This window comes from Carassius auratus, unplaced genomic scaffold (genome assembly GCF_003368295.1).
Source record: "Carassius auratus strain Wakin unplaced genomic scaffold, ASM336829v1 scaf_tig00029197, whole genome shotgun sequence".
In the NCBI taxonomy this organism is placed as follows: domain Eukaryota; kingdom Metazoa; phylum Chordata; class Actinopteri; order Cypriniformes; family Cyprinidae; genus Carassius; species Carassius auratus.
Genome location: NW_020525749.1, coordinates 20273 through 43401, shown reverse-complemented (window position 1 = coordinate 43401; position 23129 = coordinate 20273). Strand labels below are relative to the sequence as shown.

The 23129-nt window shown below is 36.4% G+C and overlaps 1 protein-coding gene across 1 annotated transcript in view; it reads right to left on the bottom strand.

Annotated features, from left to right (window-relative positions):
• Positions 1 to 23129, bottom strand: part of LOC113079779 (receptor-type tyrosine-protein phosphatase mu-like) — a 48937-nt gene that overhangs the window by 5840 nt on the left and 19968 nt on the right. The window contains exons 7-8 of the mRNA XM_026251987.1: positions 20328 to 20357; positions 1827 to 1978 (exon numbers count right to left, since the gene is read on the bottom strand). Coding sequence (XP_026107772.1) covers positions 1827 to 1978; positions 20328 to 20357 — 182 coding nt within the window. The remainder of the gene's footprint in view (positions 1 to 1826; positions 1979 to 20327; positions 20358 to 23129) is intronic.

Below are 23129 nucleotides of genomic sequence, written 5' to 3'. Positions count from 1 at the left end.
AGTAAATATTTTGAAGTAGATTTTATTTACTTTCTACTTTTATTTTTTTTTTTCATTAAAATTTTAGTCAAAGTTTTAGTAATTTAGTCTTTTGTTTAGTAGTTTTTTTAATGTCTAAAAAGCTTTTACATTTTAGTTTTAGTTTGGTTTGTTGTTCTAGTATAGTACTGATATATGTTTAAAGCTTTTGTTATTATTTTGATTCAGATTTTCTCATAATATGTTATTTAAATATTTTTACTGTGCATTTTTGTCCTTTAAAAAAATCTATATAGTTTTAAAGTTTTAGTTTTCAGTTTTAGATTATTTCATTTGACTTATTTTAGTATACTGCTAATATACTATTTAAGTTTGTTAATACCTTTCTTTAGATTTTTATTTTTTTAAATACTATTACTGTCTATATAGTGTTTAGTTTTAGATTATTGAGCATTGGTTATTGTAGTTTCTGACTATTCTGGGATTTTGGGATTTTTTAACATTTATTTTTTTTATTTTTACATTTTAGTCAAAGTTTTAGTAATTTTGTAGTGTTTTTTTATTTCAATGTATCTATATAGATTTTATTTATTGAGTTGTAACATTCTTTTAGGTTTTTTAGTATTTCAACATACTCATGAAGAGGAGAAAGCAGCCGTGTTTTACTACAGACCACAGGCTGGTTCTGTCAGTATGAGAATGCTAAAGTGTCAGTCAATCACAGACAGCAGGAGAAGGTCACGTTAAGAGCCCATCTTTATTTATTCATCCCTGTTTGTGGCCACTTCACACAGAGCCACACGTCTGTCACAGAAGCTGAGGGATGCAATATTAAACTACACTGTCACGTGACCAAAGAAGATGTCGTTGTACTCTGTATTTCACTTTCACTGTGAGCAGGACGGCCGAGGGACTCTCTGTAAATCATGTCTCAATCAATCATAATAACCACCTTATGAATCCGGTGATGTGGAAAATATGGACGGAATTAACTTTTGATTTAATTCTGCAAAATTTGGGAGTAGGGATGAACACTTTATAGATTTTTATAGATAAAATTTAATAAAAAAAATCAAGTTTTTGTAAATATTAAAATTGTAATAAATTTGTTTTATTGTTATAGTCTTATGAAATTAATTGATTAGATTACAAAAATTCAATTAAACCATTAAAATGGAATCCAAATATCAGTCATAAATAAATACATAAAAAAAAATTCATAGGACACTATTATTGTGGTTAAATGGTTAAGGTTTTATGAATTAAATGTAATTAAAACTTAAAATTTTAAAACAGAAAACAAAATTTCCGAAAAATGTAAATGTATCATGAGCTACAATTATTGAATTAATTTAGAATTGGTTAAAGTTTCATAAATTTAATTGATTAGACATCCTCTTTTGTTAGTACAATTTAACTGAAGCATTACAATGCAATTATTACATTTAAAAAATAAATAAATAGGACAATATTTGTCTGAGATACAACTATTTGAAAATCTGGAATCTGAGGGAGCAAAATAATCTAAATATTGAGAAAAATCATCTTTAAAGTTGTTCAAATGACGTTTTTAGCAATGCATATTACTAATCAAAATTTAAGTTTTGATATATTTACGGTAGGAATCGTATAAAATATCTTCATGAACATGAACTTTACTTAATATCCTAATGATTTTTGACATAAAAGAGAAATGTATAATTTTGACCCATACAATGTATTGTTGTGTATTGCTAGGGTCACAGATAAGATGCATTAAATCCCTTTAGGATACTTGTATTGACATGTGTGGAGTTTGCTCGGTACAGAAGACAGTGTTCACTGTGGTGTGATGCTCAGAGACTCACAGCGTCCGTTCAGGTTGTGTGTGTCCATGAATGAAATGGCCTCGTCGCAGCTGGTGCCCTGCTCAGCGTAGCTCTTGTCCATGGAGTTCACCATCACCGTCATCTCCTGCCTCGTGCTGCTCAGCGTCTCCTTACGCTTCTTCGCCAGTTTCCTTCAGCAGAACACACACAAAGCACATTTCAGACCCAAGTCTCAGTCGCTCTTTAAAGTCTGCGTCACTTCACCAAGTAGACAGTTACTGTCTGTGTGTGGAGAAACTGGATGCATCGGTGTAGAAATCAAGCACACATGATTTAGAGGTAAAAAAAAAATACAAAAAAAAAAAATATCACACTGGAATTTTCCTGTAAAAAAACAGCACAATTTAGCTAAAATTGCATTGTGAGTGTAAATCTATCTAACTAATTACTGGTATTATAATTGCCAATAAAAACATTAAACAAAATATGAAACATTACTATTGTAATATTTCACTATAAAATAAAAGAGCATTTAGGAGGACCAATCATTGAATTTTACAGCAAACTGTAAAAAAAAAAAAAAAAAAAAAAAGTTGTTACTAAATATTTGTATTAATAACAATCAATACAAATAATACACAAAAAAATATTACTATTGAAAGAAAAAAAAAATCTAATAATAAAAATTATTATTATCATTAGAAATTTTTTTTATAACAATGATAATAATTTCACTTTACAGAAAATAATAATAAAATAAATAAATCCAGCTGCACAATTTAATAAATCTTCACAAAATTAATTATAATCTTATTATTGAATTCAAATTATAACAAATTAATTTATTAATATTATTAACAATAATACTATTACTAAATAAAAATAGTAAACAAGAAATATTACTATTGTAATTCCATTGTTATATTTCATTATAAATTAAAAAGACAAACATTTTACCAAAACAAAGTTAAATAAATAAATAAATACAGCAGCACAATTTAGCCGAAACTTTTGTGCATTCACATCAACATAACTAACAACTTTCATTATTTTTATTATTACAAAATAAAATTATTAAACAAAATAAGAATTTGCTATTGTAATTTCATCAATTATAATACTACTACAAATATTACAAATAAAAATTATGCCTGTTGTAATTTCCTAATTGTTTCAAATGTTAAATCCCATAAAAGCACACAGAGTCACGCTTCATTCTAAATCATGCATTGCATGCACTTACTCCATTAAATCACAGTCACACTGAGCCCTAACGCAATTTCAGTTTTATTTAGGTTTTTATTCAGTTTAAGCCCTGGTTTATCCCTCTTCATCAAATCAGGTGAAAGCACCGAGAGCAGGTTAGACACCAGAACTGTGTTTCTGGCGTGACTTCAGCGGGTCATTTTGATCGTATTAAACCGCAGACAGCAGCAGCGCTCAGAGACACTCCTGAGAGCGTCTGTCACGCCGAACCGAACCGACTGATGGCCTCGGGCTTCGGGACAGACACAGGCTCAAACACTCGTCTCGCTCTCCTCAGCTTTCATTAAGAGCGGCTTTGGTGATGATGACATTCAGTCAGGGGACGCTGATGCAATATCAGTGTGTATGTGGGTTAAAACTGCTCGGGTAACACTGAAAACACTCTCATACTTACATTATAGAAATATTGCTCTAAAACGTAGATTCTGGCAAAGCTCTGGCCCTGGCACAAGCTACAGGAGCCGTGATCAATGCACCTGGACGAGCGGGCGCTGATAAAACTCTTCTGATATGAGCTTTAATGCGTCCATCTGTGAACGCTGAGAGCAGTGTGTGTGTGTCGGGGACCGATCTGTGCTTCCTCTCGGGTCTCAGGGGTCTGTCGGGGCCCATCGTATCTTTAATGGAAACCAGCGCAGCGACTCGATGGATCCGGCTCGGCTTTAAGTGCTTTAGAACAGAGCGGCGGTGCCTGGACGGACCTGAGCCACACATTAAACATAAATAAATGAAAGTGAAGCCATTTCTCTGCTTCATCCGTTCATCTGCTGAAGGTCAGCGCAATATGAACTTTTACAAATGGAAAAAAGATGGATGCTCGCCATTAGAGAGGTTTTTGAGTAATGCACATGTGTATCTCATCCGTCCTTTCTGCAGCAATTATTCTGAAGTTCTTACATTGAAGTCAAGTTCTGGAGCTATTATTGTTTTAAAAGTAGTAGTATTTTTATTTTATTTTATTTTTTTTGTGTGATAAAGCTGGTTTTTATTCCTTTTGGATTTTTTTTTTCCTTTGGTAAATGAAAGATTATTGAAGCATGTTTTACCAGAAATACTATATATTTTTTATTTTAATTAAACATTTAATATTTCATATACTAAATATTAAATGCAATTATTAGATAAAGATAACTTTTAAATTATATAATATATTTTATACAATATATATTATAATTTTTATATATTAAATAAAATTGTCATTATATACAAATTTATTAACTCTTAAATTATCTAAAAATTTAATTTTTTAAATTGGTCATCTTTTCTAAAAACGTCTATAATGTAAAAAAAAATTAATGAAATAAACTATGAAATACAATAATACAACGATAATTGTAGTTCATGAAAATACAATTTTAGTTTATCTGCTTCAAAATGTAATGTTTAGTTCAGTCTGTTATTTGCATTTTCTTTGGGATTATTTGTGAAAGTTACTAGCAGTTTCTGAGTTTCAGAGTAAATCTACACCATTTTTTTATGATGATCTGCACACCTGGAGAAGCAACAATTGAAGTGTGCTTTTGGATGCACTTAAATTAAACTTAACAACCGGTGTAACCCTTTTATTTATTTTTATTTTTTAATGGGAACAAAACTGCTGAAAAGTGTGCTATATTCCACCTGATGATGCTGATGCAACAGGAAGTGCTTGATTGTTACTGTAAGTGTGGCGTTACATCAGCTCACGGATGCTGAGCTGTTCAGAGCCGACCGCAGCTCTGCTCCAGGAATATAACTACACCAACACACTCTGGGCCTTAATGATCACTTACCAACACAACACATATATATATATAAGCACAGCCAAATCTGCATTATTATTTTTTATTACATCAAAACATTGTTATATTAAATTAATACAAACTGCAACTATTAAATTATATACAATAATAAAATAATAATAATGTAATGTAATGTAGTATCGTAGAATCGTTGGACGGGGCTAAAAGCTAGTGATGTAGAATCGGTGGGCGGGGCTTAACAAGCAGTGATGTAGAATCGGTGGGCGGGGTTTAACAGGCAGTGATGTAGAACTGATAGGCGGGGTTTAACAGATAGTGATGTAGAATCAGTGGGCGGGGTTTAACAGGCAGTGATGTAGAACTGATGGGCGGGGTTTAACAGGTAGTGATGTAGAATCAGTGGGCGGGGTTTAACAAGCAGTGATGTAGAATCGGTGGGGCGGGGTTTAACAGGCAGTGATGTAGAACTGGTGGGTGGAGCTAAACAGGCAGTGATGTTGAATTGGTGGGCAGGACTTAACAGGTAGTGATGTAGAATCGGTGGGCGGGGTTTAACAGGCAGTGATGTAGAATCGGTGGGCGGGGTTTAACAGGCAGTGATGTAGAATCGGTGGGCGGGGTTTAACAGGCAGTGATGGAGAACTGGTGGGTGGAGCTAAACAGGCAGTGATGTTGAATTGGTGGGCAGGACTTAACAGGTAGTGATGTAGAATCGGTGGGCGGGGTTTAACAGGCAGTGATGTAGAATCGGTGGGCGGGGTTTAACAGAATCGGTGGGCGGGGTTTAACAGGCAGTGATGTAGAATCGGTGGGCGGGGTTTAGCAGGCAGTGATGTAGAATCGGTGGGCGGGGTTTAGCAGGCAGTGATGTAGAATCGGTGGGCGGGGTTTAACAGGCAGTGATGTAGAATCGGTGGGCGGGGTTTAACAGGCAGTGATGTAGAATCGGTGGGCGGGGTTTAACAGGCAGTGATGTAGAATCGGTGGGCGGGGTTTAACAGGCAGTGATGTACAATCGGTGGGTGGAGTTTAACAGGTAGTGATGTAGAACTGATGGGCGGGGTTTAACAGGTTGTGAGGTAGAATCGGTGGGCGGGGTTTAGCAGGTAGTGATGTCGAATCGGTGGGCGGGGTTTAACAGGCAGTGATTTAGAATCGGTGGGCGGAGTTTAACAGGCAGTGATGTATAACTGGTGGGTGGAGCTAAACAGGCAGTGATGTTGAATTGGTGGGCAGGACTTAACAGGCAGTGATGTAGAATCGGTGGGCGGGGTTTAACAGGCAGTGATGTAGAGTCAGGTGTTGATCTTGCCCGGAGGCGTGTTTAGACACTATTACATCCTAGAGTAGAATACAAGCCTTCAATGTAATATGATTATAGACTAACAAGAAAGTTTTCAGTTCTGAAAATCTTTTTATAGTACAATGACCTCTTTCATGTCAAAAGATCAAGGGATTTTGGTTTCTCAGTTTATTACTCCCTTTAAATTTAAAGGTTTCTGTTAACAACGAACTTCTGCAGAGTTGAGAATGATAGCCAAAACACATGAACGCAAGGACCAATCAACAGCACTTAAATGAGATTCTAAGCTAAAGAAATCCGCGCTTGATTGAAGCATAGCAAGTTCATTGTATAATGGCTATAAACAGTGATATTTCCAATGATTTCAATTTATATTTGGAGGGGCGAAACGTTACATATTTAAATACATTACAGAATTTTATTTCTGTTAATTAACGTTAGAAATCACGATTAAGCGGTCTTAAGAAATGCCCGACAATTAGGACTCGGCAATCGTGAGGAACGGGGGCGCATGTAATAAACACAACGACCAACTGATATTCAGACCAACAGCTTGGTTTCCAGTGCTTTAAACAGTTCAATAACAACAAAAACAACTCACAATGAATCAGTTGAAAAAACAATCTAATGATTCAATTAATTGATGCATTTGAACAAATCAGTTGAACAAAGGATTCAATCACTCAGTCGCCCGTTTCGTTCCTGAATGAACATTACGCTTTTGGATGAATCAATTAAATAAATGATTCAATGGCTCATTAACTTGATTCCAAATGAATCAGTGTCTTCAGTGAAATTGATTTGAATAAATGATTCAAATGACTCATTTATAAAAAGAGTCACTTGGCGCCACCTACTGGTGTATCTATTTAAAAGCAGAAAGAATCACTGCAAAATCCCTCCACAGACACTGACTCTTGGGTAATATATATATACATCATGTGTGTGAATGTAAAATATATTATGATATATTTTTAGTATTCAATAATGAAATGGACAAGAATACTTTAAAGGCACAAAAGCACATTGTATTTTTTCTCTATAGCATATCCAAACAGAATCTGCCTGTATGCTAATAAGGGATATGCCTGTTCCTTCAAACTCCAACTCTATGCAAATTTATTTTCCCAATTATTCTGATCTGATTTACTACAATGGGATTTCTGAGGTAATAACACTTCAAAGTGCAGAGATCGGGAGACTAAATCTCTGGTGTGACGCCGTGTAAACAACGGCTTTCGGATTTACTGCGCCTTGTCATCATCTAAATTGGCATACATTTCAGACGCTCGTATCAGCAAAGATTTGTCTTGAGGCTGACATTCTCACACTGCACTTAAAAACAAATTAGAGTCTCTACAGAAAGCCCTGGAAGATGACAGTAGCACAGCAATTACAGAGCCAGCTCGTTTCCTCATATCCAGTGGGTTCAGATACATTCGCACTCGCTAAACGCTAACGACTCTAGCAACACACTCGGGTTAAAGACCGCAGCGGCAAGACAAAGCACCGCAAACAACAGAGTCCCGCCGCTCAATGATGCTAGCAGGGGCGTAGCCATCATTTCAGAATGTCAAATATAATGCCAGTTTGGTCTACAGGGTTTCTGCAAAGCAACCAAGTAAAGAACATTTAAAGAGTAAATTGAATGGAACACAATATTTCAACGTGGCCTCTAAGTGGAAATGTCTTCTAAAGCTTGAAAATAAAGCTTTTCCGCACTACTTTTTAATTCAAGATATTTTACATTTTTAAAAAAGGATGCTTTAGGCTAGAAATGCACTGCTCCAAACCAGTAGATTATGGAAATAACTTTAACAAAATGTTACATTATTTTATTTTGGGTTTTTTTTTTTTTCTAGTGCAAATGTAGAATTCTCATTTTCTAAATAAATAATAACAATGAGTTAATGATTGAAACAAGAACAAACGTCTCAGAAAGCTCAGAACAATTAACAATTCACAGGGAAAACCAGTTTTAATTTACCATTAACAGATATTTGTTCTTGTTTTAAACAATAACTATTGAATTTCACAGAAAACAAGACTTCATATTTTCATTTTCCATCTCATATAAATGCATCTTGATTTAAGGATGTTTAGATATTTGTAGTGGAAGACAATACTAAGGAAGACATTATTTTTGGCAGGGTATGTAACATTTAATAACATAATTTCATAAATTTAAGCCTCTCCTGACAAATTTAAAAAGAAACTTCTAGACATTTTAAGACCCACATAAACTATGTCATATTATGTTATATTCCCCATAGTTCATGAAAGAAAGAAAGTCACTTAAAAATAAATAAATATAAATGTTAAAAACTATGTAATTGAAGTAAACTGGCAAATATATCAGTAGAATAAGATGCAATAAACATTTATTGTAATTTAGTTTAGTGTCATTTATTTTTAAGTGACATTTATTTTTCAAGCTCTTTATAACTTTTTTTTAATGCATTCTGGCTGGTTTGTTCAAAAACAACAAAACATTGAAAGTTTAATCAAACATATCTCAACGTATCTGTAAAAAAGCTTGTATGTAAAAAATTTTTTTAAAAAAATTCAGAAGGAAAATATAAGGATATAATAATATATATAAAAATTCTTAACTAGGACAAAAATGGTCTTTAGATAGTAAAATAGTATAGTATAGTTCCAAAAGCAAAACATTTTTTTTATTTATTTATCCAAATTCCCCTCTGAGAACACACTTTTCCAATGAAAAAATGCAGGAAACAAATGAAAATTTTCCATGAATGCATGTCCATGAATGCTAATGACTGCAGTGTCCTGTAATTATGCTGATGATGAGCGGAGGGTGAAAGTCTCTCATAAACTCATCAACACAGGGTCTAAAACTAATGTATTTGTGTTTCTCTGGATCCTCACATTGATCTGAAGCAGCAGGTGAGCGCTGATCCCGTGTTAACGGGCGGCCCTGAGCTAACGAAGCTTCCCGCCGCGGATGCCTCCCAATCCATCTTCTTGATTTAGTTGCGCTGCATATGGCAGCGGCTCCCTGCTGCCGCTCAACATTTCTGCCCAACGGGAAGCTAATCACTTAACTGTTTGCTTCAGATCGTCTGCCACATGTGAAACTTAATGATGTTGTCATCTAAAGTGTAATCTGTAATGTGTGAGTTTAAAGGTCTATTGTGGGAGCATCTGTACAGTAGTTTAACAGTGAATACTACTCCCATTACACACTAATATCTCATATCGGTTCATATTTATAATCTGATTTAAATAAATATAAAATAACAAACAGCAGTGCTTTAATGGTTTGTGGATAAATATTCTAAACAACTGCAGGTTAACAGTTTTTACAGTGTAGCACTGTTGCTTTAAATACTACTAATATATCACACAGTGATCCTGATATATAGTTTGGATTGTCAGAGAATCTGTTTATGATCCAAACGCTACTAATATATTCATTCTGGTTTCTATTTTTGCTGCTGACAAACTCGTCACCCGTGGGTTTCTACTTTCACATGTGATCGGTATTTTGTGCTATTGTGTCTGCATTTTGTCAGACACTTGGTAACATGGGATTACTGGAGCTACAACTGCTCTGCGTATCAAAATTGTCATATTTTCCATTACAAAGCAGGATTTAAAGGAATGGGGTGTTGTGGATGCATCGTCTGGTTATTTCATGGGCGTCTCAGCGCTGAAACCTGACAAAGCCTGAGACGTTGAGACTGTCGCTGTCGTTTATGCACCTGGGAGGGAAGGTGATTGAAATGCCTCCCAAACGCCGACAGGGAATTTGGCAACGGAGTGAACAGCCTATTTCCTTGCAAATGTCAGACTTACTATAAAACTAAGAGCGAGCTGAGAAGAAATGGGAAAGAAATGGAATTGTGTTACTAAGCGTGCTCAATAAACGACCCAAAATTGTTCTGCACAAAGATCCAGACTCCAAATCATGCAGGAAAACCAGTAAAACCAGTCTAAGGCTGGTCTGGTTGGACTGTGTTAGAAGGATCTGGATCCTCAGAACCTGCCTAGACTTTAGCAACCACCTAGCAACACCCTAGCAACCACGCATTGCTCTAGCAACTACCAGAACACACAAGCAACCACATATCAACATCCTAGCAACCACAGAACACCTTAAAAACCACCCAAGCACTCCAGCAACTACAGAACACCTTAACAACCATACAGCAACACCCTAGCAACCACTCAAAAACGTTACCAACCACATAGCAACCACAGAACACTGTAGCAACTACACAGTGACTCCCTAGTAACCACCCAAAAATCCTAGCAACCACCCAAACACTCTAGCAATTACATAACACCTTAACAACCATATAGCAACACCCCAGCAACCACCCAAAAACACCATCAACCACATAGTAACACCCTAGCAACCACAGAACATTGTAGCAACTACAGTGACACCCTAGTAACCACCCAAACATCCTAGCAACCACCCAAACATTCTAGCAATTACAGAACACCGTAACAACCATATAGCAACACCCTAGCAACCACCCAAAAACATCATCAACCACATAGTAACACCCTAGCAACCACAGAACACTGTAGCAACTACGCAGTGACACCCTAGTAACCACCAAAACACTCTAGCAACCATCAGAACACTTTAGCAACTACATATCAACAGCATAACAACCACAGAACACTTTAGCAACCACCCAAAACACACCTTAACAACCACATAGCAACACCCTAACAACCACCTAAAAACGTTATCAACCATATAGCAACATCCTAGTAACCACCCAAGCACTTTAGCAACCACCAGAACACCTAAACAACAAACAGAAAATCCCTAGCAACCACCAGAACACTGTAGCAACCACACAGCAACACCCTAACAGCCTCCTCAATACTCTAGCAACCACCAGAACACTGTAGCAACCACATAGCAACAGCCTGTAATAATGGCATGAGTGTTGCATATGTAAACACCCCTCAGGAAAGTGGATTTGAATTCTGTATTTGAGGAAGATCCAGAATTCAATCAATACACCAGCACATGCAGGAGAAGCAAGAAGACCAGTCTAAAGCTGGTCTGGTTGAATGATTTCAGAGAGATTTGGAACCTCAGAACCTCCTTGGACTGGTTGTTTCAGTTCAGTCTCACACAATCGTGTAAATACAGCAGAAACGGACTGTCTAATCGCTGTTGACGGTGTCTCTCCTCATGTTCACTCAGATGGAAATTCTGAACGAAATGAAACAAAAGGTTCCTGCTGCCGGGCACGAGAATATGACAAACGACAGATTGTCAGCAGCAGCTGCAGAGACGCCGCTATCAATCCTGACACAGGAAGTAGATGCTGAGCACAGCACCAGCCGAGAGGAAACGCATCGCTTCAGATGAGAGATTCATTATCAGGAAAATAAGAACACTTTACCTAATTTGGTGTTCCCAGTCGAAAAATGAAACAATATGTTTTTTTATTGCTTGTAAATCGCTCATTATTCTATATTATCACAAAATGTTAATCTTTTTGTTAATGCTTTTTATTATTAGCACAGGTTTTGTATTTCTTTTTGGAACTTACTGATTGTAGGCTCATTGATTTGAGCATAAAAAAAATCTATATTTGTGGATAATTTTGGCTTAAAACTCTAGTTGCATGAGCTCAGATCAATTAGGCATATGATTAATAAAAAAATAAATAAAAAACCTGCTTTTAATTGAAAGCAAACAAGTTGATTAAAAAGATTAAAACCAATATTTGGTAATAAAGGACAACATTAGGAAAAATGTATAAGTAATTTTTTGTAGGCCAATTTGACTGGGAACACCACAAGTGTAACAAGGTGGGGAAAAATCGCCAAAAACTAAAAAAGTTTTAGACCAATTCGATAAAATTAGCTAGAATTTTCTAGAAAAAGAAAATCCTCTCGGGTTAAACGATCAGTACAAGGCTTCATTCCTTCAAACAAATGACCCAGACATGTTCAAATCGTTTCAATGAACTCCATGAGGTTCAGTTTTACACCGAGACGTTGAAGCTTCAGTTTAGTTGAGGTTTATAAAAATAAAGATTATCTGTCTTTATTCTTTTCAAATGGCCTCCAGCCATCTTAGGACAGAAGGAAGGACAACGCAAAGTACACAAGCACCTTCCCGCTGCGCTTTCAGTCGACGCGCGGCGATGATTCAGCGCTCATGCATATCTAACGCCGCTGGGCTACTTTAGTCACTGTCCCTGCAGACTCAATTCTCAGACCTTTCCATTTCTGTTTTCTCTCTTTATTTTTTTCAAACGTAACCAGAGACATTTTCTCTCTCTTTCCATTTTTCCGGCTGTAAACACATCCATTTGAAGTCTAACCTGAACACCTGTAGATAGAGAGAGTCTGCGCTGATAGACCTCGAAAAAAGGATCTTTTAAACACAAGTAAGTTTCTCGGTGTTATACATAAATAAAAGCCCCCGTCGTGCCACGGTGATGGCCCCGGGCCCCTGGAGAGCCATGCGGCAGATATACCCTTGAGCGAAGCACTCAGTTCCAACCAACGCCACATAATAGAAAGCCAGAGAAAAGCCACTCTGTTCCTCGTTTACGGATATAAATCTCCATTAATGCGGAGAACAGCGCTCTAATTCTACAGAACGCTCGGTCTGATATGTCAGCAACAGCTGAAGATGTTTAGTGGGGAAAATTGCACTGATTTTATTTGCTCAATTTTACCGTCTCTGCACTCGAGCACCCCCCATGCAATTCTTACCCAGTTCAGTTTTAAGATGCTGGGTTGAAATAACAAGCTAAGTAAAATTAGTGAAGAAGTGAAATAGGAAATGTTCTGAATTGAATTATCAAGTGTTTTCTTTTGACTTTCAGACTGTAATGCTGTTTATTACTGGAGTGAGATCTTTGCTAGTTATCATTGTTCAGCATAAAGCCACCTTAAGACCAGACACCCTTAATTAAGCTGGGACGGGGGTGGGGGGAGTTAAACCAGTCTGAGTTTGGTCTGGTTGGATGAGTTTAGAAGGATCTGAAACTTCCTTGCAGTCCATACTAAACCATACAAATACAGTAGAAATGATTTCTCGAATCAACATTTGGCAAGCACCTAGCAACCACCAGAATACATTAGAAACTGCCTAGCAACCACCCCAACACTCTAGCAACCACCTAGCAACACTTCAACAATGACTAGAACCACTTGGCTACACAGCAACACCCTAAAAACTATACAGATGCTTGAGCAACACTTTAGAAAGTACATAGCAACACCATAGCAACCACCGGAACACTATAGCAATCCCATAGCAACACACTAGCAACCCCCTGACACCATAACAACAAGTTCACTTTTGAAATAGAATTAAAACACCCTGGCAACCACCAGAACACTTTTAGCAACCACAAGAACTCCTCATAACAACAATCTAGCAACCCACTGAAAACCCTAACAACCACCAAACACTTTAACAACCACATAGCAACACCTTAGCAACCACCTGTCACCATAAAAACCACAATAACACTTTAGGAACTGCATAGCAACACCCTAGCAACCTCCAAAACACTTTAGCCACTACCAAAACTCATTATCAACCACATAGTAACACCCTAGCAACCACCTGAACAACATAATAACAACCAAAAACCTTAGCAACACCCTAGCAACTACCTGAACCACCAGAAAACTTTAAAAACCCAATAAAAACATCCTAACAATACTATCAGAACAACCTCTTACTCCACTTCGTATACTCTAGCAACCATCAGAATGTCTTAACAACCACACAGCTACACCCTAGCAACCATGCCTTACACACTATCATCCTGACATGAGTTTGCATATGCAACCATCACTCACACTTCCATCGGTACAGTGTTAAATCTATTTTACAGCATGCTGATGCAGATGTATATGATATATTGTATCATAGAGGTATCTATGACGGTTGATTCCATCAGTCCAGCTATAAGTGACTCTCTATTAAATCGTTGCTATTAAGAGCTGCTCTTTGTTTGAGGCGTTTAAGCTCACAGCAGCGTGAGGTTTCTATTAGTATGTGTGACTGATGATTTGAGCGGCATATTGAGATGAGCATTGAAGCCTGACATGAGCTGTCAGCGCGCCATCAAACACACTTCCTGCAGATACAGAGGTCACCTGCACATGTTCACTCACACACACTGACGTCCCAGCATCCTCTGCTCTTAAAGGAGCAGCTGTGGTGTTGCATACTGAAACGACACCGGGCTGGGGTGGGGCTTCATGAAGCGCATAGTCATATTCTAATTCAATATTATATGCTTATTATTTATTTATATTTATAATTAGAATTATTATTATTGTTGTTGTTGTATTAATTATTATAAATTCCTGTTATATATTAGTATTCTATTATATTAATTAAATTTTATACATTTCTATATACTTACTAAAACAGAGATAATGCCAAAAAGCAGTACAGAGTGGAAGGCCTTAAATTCTATTGGCGGGAATAGTGTATTATAACTAATTTCTATATGCTTATTATTTTTTATATTTATATGTAGAATTAATATATATTTTTAAATGTATTCTAATTGTATATTATTAATTATTTTCATTATTTTATAATAGTTCTATATGCTTATAATAATGAAAATTGTCCCAAATGGCAGGCTTTGTGTAAATTCTATGCTATGTCATTTTTATATGCTTTATATAATTGTTTTGACAATTATGTTTTGAAATTAAATTGAATAAAAAATATAATAATAATAATAATAATTTTTATTAACATTATTTAATTTATTTATAATTATAATAGATCATAAACATATAGAAATTCAGTAGAATAGAATTTAATATATAATGCAAACTTTCTCAAAGCAGTATTTCGGAGCAGCAGGCTTTTGAGTAAACTAGTTATTGCAGAATAAAACCGGCAGAAAAGCATTTCTTCATAGTATGATTGGAATTCGTAAAGCATTACAGCTTGATCAGGCTTTTACAGTTTAACTCCATAATCAGATCAGACAGCGTGATCCTTTCTTAAGGGAAACAAAGACATCAAGGCAGCACATTAACATTTGATAATATTTTTTTGAAATATTTGTAATGTTGTTACTAGGTTTGCCCTTAATAAAGATGGAGCAAAAAGCTTGATTTGTCATTTTAATATGATGTGATATGTGTTTATGTGAATATGCTCTTCAGGCATGAAGGATCATATGACGAGGGGAAATATTAAGATGTAACGTGTTGACAGTTTAATTAAACTGTTGCAGGTAAAGCTCAAACATCTGCTGCTCATCAGCCGACTGCAGCAATACGAGCATCTGTCAGAAACATTTATATTAACTTATTATGGTGCAGCATTAATATTCAACAGGCGCTATAGAGTAACTCAGTGAGTGACCCTCCGAGAACTGTCTGATGTTTTCCCGTGCATCAGTATCATAAGAAGACCCTTGAAGTCCAGTACAACATCTGCGAGCGAGTGTAACTACACTAATGGCATTATCACATCCATTAAACTATTAGCCGGCACTGTAACCTCTACTGCACTAAAACATCCACATACAAGATCTCTGTGAACCACACGCCACTCACACTGAGCCCCAACATGCTGCAAATAAATATTTCAAGGCTTCTACAAATGGAATAAATGTTTGTTGGCCTTTAGATAGAGGCAGAAAAACAACTGTGTTTACTACATGCACTTTCTTTCCATTTCCAAACACTCTGATTCATAACGCAATGTTTCGAGGATGATTCTCATGGTACAATAATTCAAAAAACACTAACTCAAATTCAAATTGGGTCAGTTACATTAATTAATAATCATTTAAAAAGTTAAAGTTATAAAGAACTTCTAAACTACATAAATAAATAAATAAAAATATATAATAAACAAGTTAATATAATAATAAAAAATAACAACATTACCCCACACAACCCCAATTAATCACATTAGCAACCATATTGACCCCAACACCTAGCAACCACCTAGACTTCACCTAAACACCCTTACAACAACATAAACCCCCTTAATCACCTTAGCAACCACCTCAACTCCAACTAAACACCCTAGCAACCACCTAGTTCACCTTAACATCCTAGCAACAATCTAATTCACCTAAACACCCTAACAACCACTGTAGACTTCACTTAAACTCCCTGGCAACCACCTAAACGACACCTGAACACCTTAACAACCACCTACACCGCAAACAAAACACCCCAATCACCTTAACAACCACCGCAACTCCAACTAAACACCATAGCAAATACATTGTTCTAATAAACACCCCTAACAAACCACCTGCACCACACTTAAACACCCTAGCAACCAAACAAAACATCCCAATCGCCTTAACAACCACCTCAACTCCAACTAAATACCCTAGCAACTACATAGTTCAAATAAACACCCTAGCAACCACCTAGACTTCACCTAAACACCCTAACAACAACATAAACCCCCTTAATCACCTTAGCAACCACCTCAACTCCAACTAAACACCCTAGCAACCACCTAGTTCACCTTAACATCCTAGCAACCACCTAATTCACCTAAACACCCTAGCAACCACTGTAGACTTCACTTAAACTCCCTGGCAACCACCTTAACGACACCTGAACACCCTAACAACCACCTACATCGCAAACAAAACACCCCAATCGCCTTAACAACCACCACAACTCCAACTAAACATAACCACCTAGTCCTAAACTACAACCACTAGTTCAACCTAAACACCCTAGCAACCACTCTAGACTTAATCCGGACCCTAAACACCCTGAACCAAACCATTACACCACACCTAAACACCCTAGCAAGCAAATAAAACACCCCAATCACCTTAACAACCACCTCAACTCCAACTAAATACCCTAGCAACACCCTAGTTCACATAAACACCCTAGCAACCACCTAAACTTCACTTAAATTCCCTACCAACCATATATATTACACTTAAACCCCCTAGGAAACCACATAAACCCACCTTAACACCATAGCAACCACCTCGACTCCACCTAAATGACCAATCAACCACCTGGACTCCACCCTAGCAACCACACAGCAACTGTCAGTCACCCAGAGCTCTGTAAGCTAATGGTGATGAGTTCTGCAGTAGTTTCTGCTTGTGCCGGTTGTTTCGTTCACAGGTTTGTGTGAGAGTTTAATGCTTCATAAGCTCCAGTGATTCATCCGATCTCCTCTGGGAGGTTTTATGAGGATTTGCTGGCTCTGAATCCCCAGGAATACCGCACGCACCCGTTAATAGACGTTAATTAGACTCTAATTTAATTACGGAGTGTGATTGCTGTCAGTGACTCATTTCCAAACTTTCCTGTGCCGCCTCATCCGATCGCATTACCATGTAAAGTAAACAGACTGCCTGCTCGGTGGCTCTATTATCTGCATCAGAGAGTGACTCCAGCGATTCTCAGCCGCCGTACGACTCTCTGCTTCCTCTCCTCCGCAGCGCAGGAGTCCTCAGCTGAGACAAATGTGCATCCTCTTGTTACAATTAATTTGTTTCTTGTTCTGCGAGAGCCCTCGGTGAAGGATTTAATTAAGGCCTCCCGCTCGCTCAAACGCCGAGTTAAACGGGCAGCTCTGAGAGAGAGAGAGAGAGAGAGAGAGAGAAGAGAGAGAGAGAGAGAGAGAGAGAGGGACGAGCGGCAGGCACTTTCTCTCTCGTCTTTGAGTAAAATGCTTTCTGTTGAGTCTTTATGTGACTGCAGGAGCTATGTGCAACTCTAAAACACTCAATTTAAGGCGAAATACTATTACTTGCTTAGAAGTTTATCTGTCCATGTTAAACTGGGAAATTGTTGCATGATACGAAATGATCACAGATAAAATCAAGAGATTTAACTACTACACTGTACTGATTACTGAAGTACACATTATATGAAAAACTATTTTGGTTTTCTACCTCAAACTTCCATGTTTGATTCAATATTACTGGTGTATTTGTATTGTTTGTGAAATGTACTAGCAATTTATGAGAGAAAATGGTTTCAAAGTAAATCTAACAACTCTTACTCGCGTTTGTTCAAACAAATCTTTCAAGTGAACAAATCTTTCTGAATGATCATTCGTTCATTATGATGCTTAAGTGCTACTGAAGTCTCTTAGATGCAATTTTAATAAAATATTTTAATAATGCATACGTTTCATTTCAGTTGCAAATGGTTCTTTTTAATGAATCAATTTTAATGATTCAGTGACTCTCTTTTGAATATGTAATCTGCAGAAATGTCTTATTATGTCTTATTAAGATTCAACTAAGAGACTTAAACATAGTGTTTGAGTATCATAATGAACAAACTCGTTGAATAAATCAGTGAATTAATGTTTTTTTGTGAAGTGATTCAAAAGACTCACTAGGACGATTCAAAATCCTATTCTGGTTTAGGACAAAAACTCTTCAAAGATTTCCTCGGATTGCATTTGAAAACAGACTTTTCCTGTCTAAATATGTTGCTTCCTTACTGTTATTCTTTAGGTAAGTCACTCGTATTGAAAGCGTCTGTAAAATGCATAATGGTAAATGTAAACTGACAGATTTTGCACAAGACCAGATGGATGATAATGTAAATCCAGATCTGTGCTGTGAGTGTTCAGTCGAAGAGGAAAATGCTGCAGTATCTGAGTCCAAATATAGTGAGAGTTATAAATGCAGGAGATCTTTGCCATATCGAGGGATTTGATCAACAGACTCCAGATCTGCTCTGCTCTTATTCTAATCCTGACTGAGGCTCTGAATCCCCACACAAACACATTCCTTCATGAATGTCACGTCTGAAGCCCTGAAGAAATCCCTCAACGAGTACAGACCAGATTAAATCTCATATTTGTCAGCGGAGTCCTCTAAAAATAAACTACACTAATTCATGCCGCAGCAACAAACTTCACTGAGCGAGAAACACTTTACAGTAAGGTTACATTTGTTCACATTAACAAGAACCAACAATTCATTTTTTTCTTAGTTAATTTAAACAATTACTAATACACTGTAAAATATATTTTTTAAGTTATACATGCATTAAAAAAATAAAGATGCATGAGCATCAACTTATATTTTAGTGACATTTTAAATAAATGTCACTTGATTTTGATATTTTGTATCTAATGAATGACATTCAGATTTAGATGTTCAGACAAGTCTTTAATCTGAGAATAACATTTCTAAAAATTAACTTAACTAGTGTTACATTCAAGACTTACTAATTTACTGAAAAAATATTATTGAAGTTTTACTAGAAAAATATATTAGTTTTTCTATTTTAAATTCATGTTTAATTCAATCTGTTACTTGCCATTTTTAGTTATTATTTTAGAAAATAGACTAACAATTTTGGAGTTAAAATTTACAGAACATTTTTTTTCAATGCACATCATTTAAATCAAAAGATGTATCTGTTTAGATACTCAAACAGGTTTAAATGTAACGTTAACTAACGAGACCTTACTGTAAGTGATACAAATGTTCCACATGTAAGTTACATGTAACTATATGAATTATAAATGTCCTTCATCAGATCAAGTGTCTCAAATATCTATAAACATGAACGATGACAAAATCTGGATCTAATGTTTATCAGGTCAAACCCAAAAAACATTTGACTGCATTTACAATAATTGACACTTGATTTGATATTTTGTATCTAATGACATTTGTACATGTTTGAAGCATTTAATCCAACTTCTGTCTAATGAGATCATGTGTGTGTGTGTGTGTGTGTAACACATGATGATGATGATTACCATGCACTTAACAGACTCATGCAGAACTGAACCGAACAGAACTGAGATAAACATGGAAGGAAAGGAACTAAAGCGATGAATCGGGGCTGATGTGTGGGTCGATGCACTAACACAGGCACCACATCCGCCTGCATTCATGCGTCCGAGGGATCGTAATGCAGTTTCTTAACCTCTAAGGGAATTTTTCATCATCATCAGCGATCAGATCGGATCAGATCCTCCCCTTCAAACCGCAGCAGCAAAGAGAACCTCCTCCAGAGAGGAATTACCATATTTCCAGCGTTCGCTGTGATGAATGATTCAAAAAGCCGAGTTTAGCAATGCCAGGGTTTGGTTTGGTCTTAGCGTTCATCATTAAAAGCACATAGCGGACTCGGGTCCAGCCGGGCTGCAGTTTGAAGGGAGGAAGGAAGTCACTGGGTTTGGAATCATGCATGGAATATCAAAAGAGGCTTGGAAGAGAAAGCACTGCAACTAGTTTTCACAAAGTGGTTACTTACAGGTAGTAAGTGTAGGAGTGATAGGATCTTCTGCCGAGTGGGGTGGAAGGGCAAAAGCAGTGGTGGAAAGGGTGGAGGGGGAATGAAAATGGAAGGAAAGAAAAAGTAAAAATATTAATGTCTGAAAATATAGAAAAATGAACAAAAACCTGATATGGTGACACATGTGACGAGTTACTTCGGTGACTGTGAGCCTGTTCTTGCCTCTGTGTGTGTGTGTGTGATGTGAGGCGGGGCTGTGGGCGGAGCCTAGGGTGTGGGTGTGGCTGCCACTCATTAACATCTCATTAAGGGCGTTCTCAGACATCATAGTTAATTCAGTGCGAATGAAAATAAGGCTGTGAGGTATTCAAAAAATGTACTACTCTAATAACTCAAATTCCTAAGACTATTTATTTATAAAACCAACATTTCAGCCACCAGCCTTTCTTAAAATATAAGGAATTATAATTGATACCTTGAAAAGGGCCAATGCAATTATACTTGTTTTTTTTTTTACAATATATTATTTTTAAATCCCTTTGCACCTCAATATTTTGGTTTGTTTTTTGTTATTGTTTTTTGTTAATTGTAAAATGTTAATAAAAAAAATAATAATTTTGAATAATGCATTCACTTGCATAACAATTGCTTTACAAACGATTTACCCAAACTCATACAGCTTGTGTTGAATGCAACATTTATATTAATTCTTTATGTAAACATCCCATTCAATTCTTAAATTAAACAAATTAAACAAAAATATGTTATGGTAATATGGTAAATTATTAATTTAGGTTTTTTGTACACATGCATTTACACTATGTATTTTTTTAACTTTTTTCTTTTATCTCAATTATTTTTCTGCATAGTATGTCATAGTTTGCCGTTTTATCTCATATTTTCAATTTGCGCGTCATAATTTTATCTCATAATTCATACTTTATCTCATAATTATGATTTAGTACATAAATCATAATCTCGATTTTTCTTCAATCTCAAAATTTCACATTTTTATGCCATCCTTTTGACTTTTATTTCTCATAATTACTGTTTATGCCATAATTATGACGTTTTATCTCATAATAATTATCTCATTTTGTACTTTTCACTTTCTCATAATTCTTTACATTTATTCTGGAGTCGTTGGTTTACTGGATTTGTCTATAAACATTAATTTAAGGAAAAAAAATGATGTTTGGTCAGCTAAATTATCTACATCGAACACAAAAGTACATCACACCTCATTCTTGAAAATAAGAATATTCCTGATTAAACTATTCTTACATAAATAGTAAATATTTGCATGAACACAAATGCATTTTGAGACTGCACTTCATAAGAATTTTATAATTTCTAACATTCATCTTGTGCTTTTTAAAAGAGGCCCTCCCTGAATTTTCTAGACAAACCTTTTCAATGTTTTGTCAAATATCGATCGATTCTAGACCTCATTCATGAAACGCAAACAGAAGTAATTCTGTGCAAACCTTCTCACACAAAAAGCTTGCATTTAATCGAATGCAATCATTTATGCAAGAGCAATTTACACTAATTCATTCAGCTGGTGTTTCATTAATGAGACTGCACTTCAATCTCTCACAGCTTCATTTTCATTCGTCTAGTACAGGGTGAAGAGAGAGAGAGAGAGAGAGAGAGGACAGAGAGCGGTTAGAAACAGGCTGATTAGCTCTCGTTACAAGCAGGAGTGGTGAGTTTGGGCTCAGGTTTATTATTCTGTGGACAAACACGAGCTACGAAAGCAATTCTAGCGCTCTAAGTTTATTAGTTGTAGTGAACTCAGTCCTGACTCAATTACTGAAGTCTGTGGATTCGGATCTCATCAAATTATGCTGAAATTTAACATGCGATGCCAAGGTCATTATGCTAAAAACGGCCGGGCGACGCATCTGACGGAAATCGTCTCGTCAGCAAAATAAAGGCATCCCTCTTCATATGTTTATCCATTTTGAGGCTCAACAGCAGAATCAATAGAGACAAATACCCTTATTCTGAGAAGGTAATGACTCTCATTAAAAACATATTTACTCGGCCCTGCCTTCAATTTACATCTGAAACCACTGAAACATGCTCTGCATCTAAAGCAGAACTGGACTGGGGCTGTTTGAACAAGGGTTTTCCTCCAGCTGAGGACGGATCTAATGTAAACTCGCGCCCTGGGCCTCTCTTTGAGAAAAAAAATAAGTGCCTTTCATCAATTTTTCTCTCTTATCTTGCTTTTCTTTCACTCTTTTCTTTTTTTTTTCTGCACAAGATAAGCTTGGAAAATATTTGTGCTATTTCCCGTCGCCGGGTCATTAAAGCGAAGCCGTTTGTTTGAGAGCGGCGCGGGGAGAAAAAAATTAATATTTCATCAGGCAGCATGTATTGGTGCCACAAACCGTGTAATGGTGCTTATCAGAGCGATCGAATCAATTATTCTGTGTTCAGCTGACAAAAGGGTCTGTTTGAAAAGCGAACAGAACATCAGCAAAGATTCGTTTGACTTTCATGTGTTCATGAGCACACTGGATGTACCGTGACACGGGGAGATTTCTGTACGGTACAGCGGCTCTCTGAAGCTGAAGTGAGTCATTTCATCCCACGCTCACACACTTTCTCAGATTTTAATGTTCAAAGTCACTTTAAGTGAATCGATGGCAGTTTGACACTTTCAGAACATTCTCGACCAATGACGTGAGCTTGGGGGCAGGGCTACCTGTTTGATTGACACACGGGGCTGCATAAATTAATTTCAAATTTTCGTCTCATAATTATATGTCACTTTATGTAAGTTTTAAAGTCACAAATTATGATTTTTTT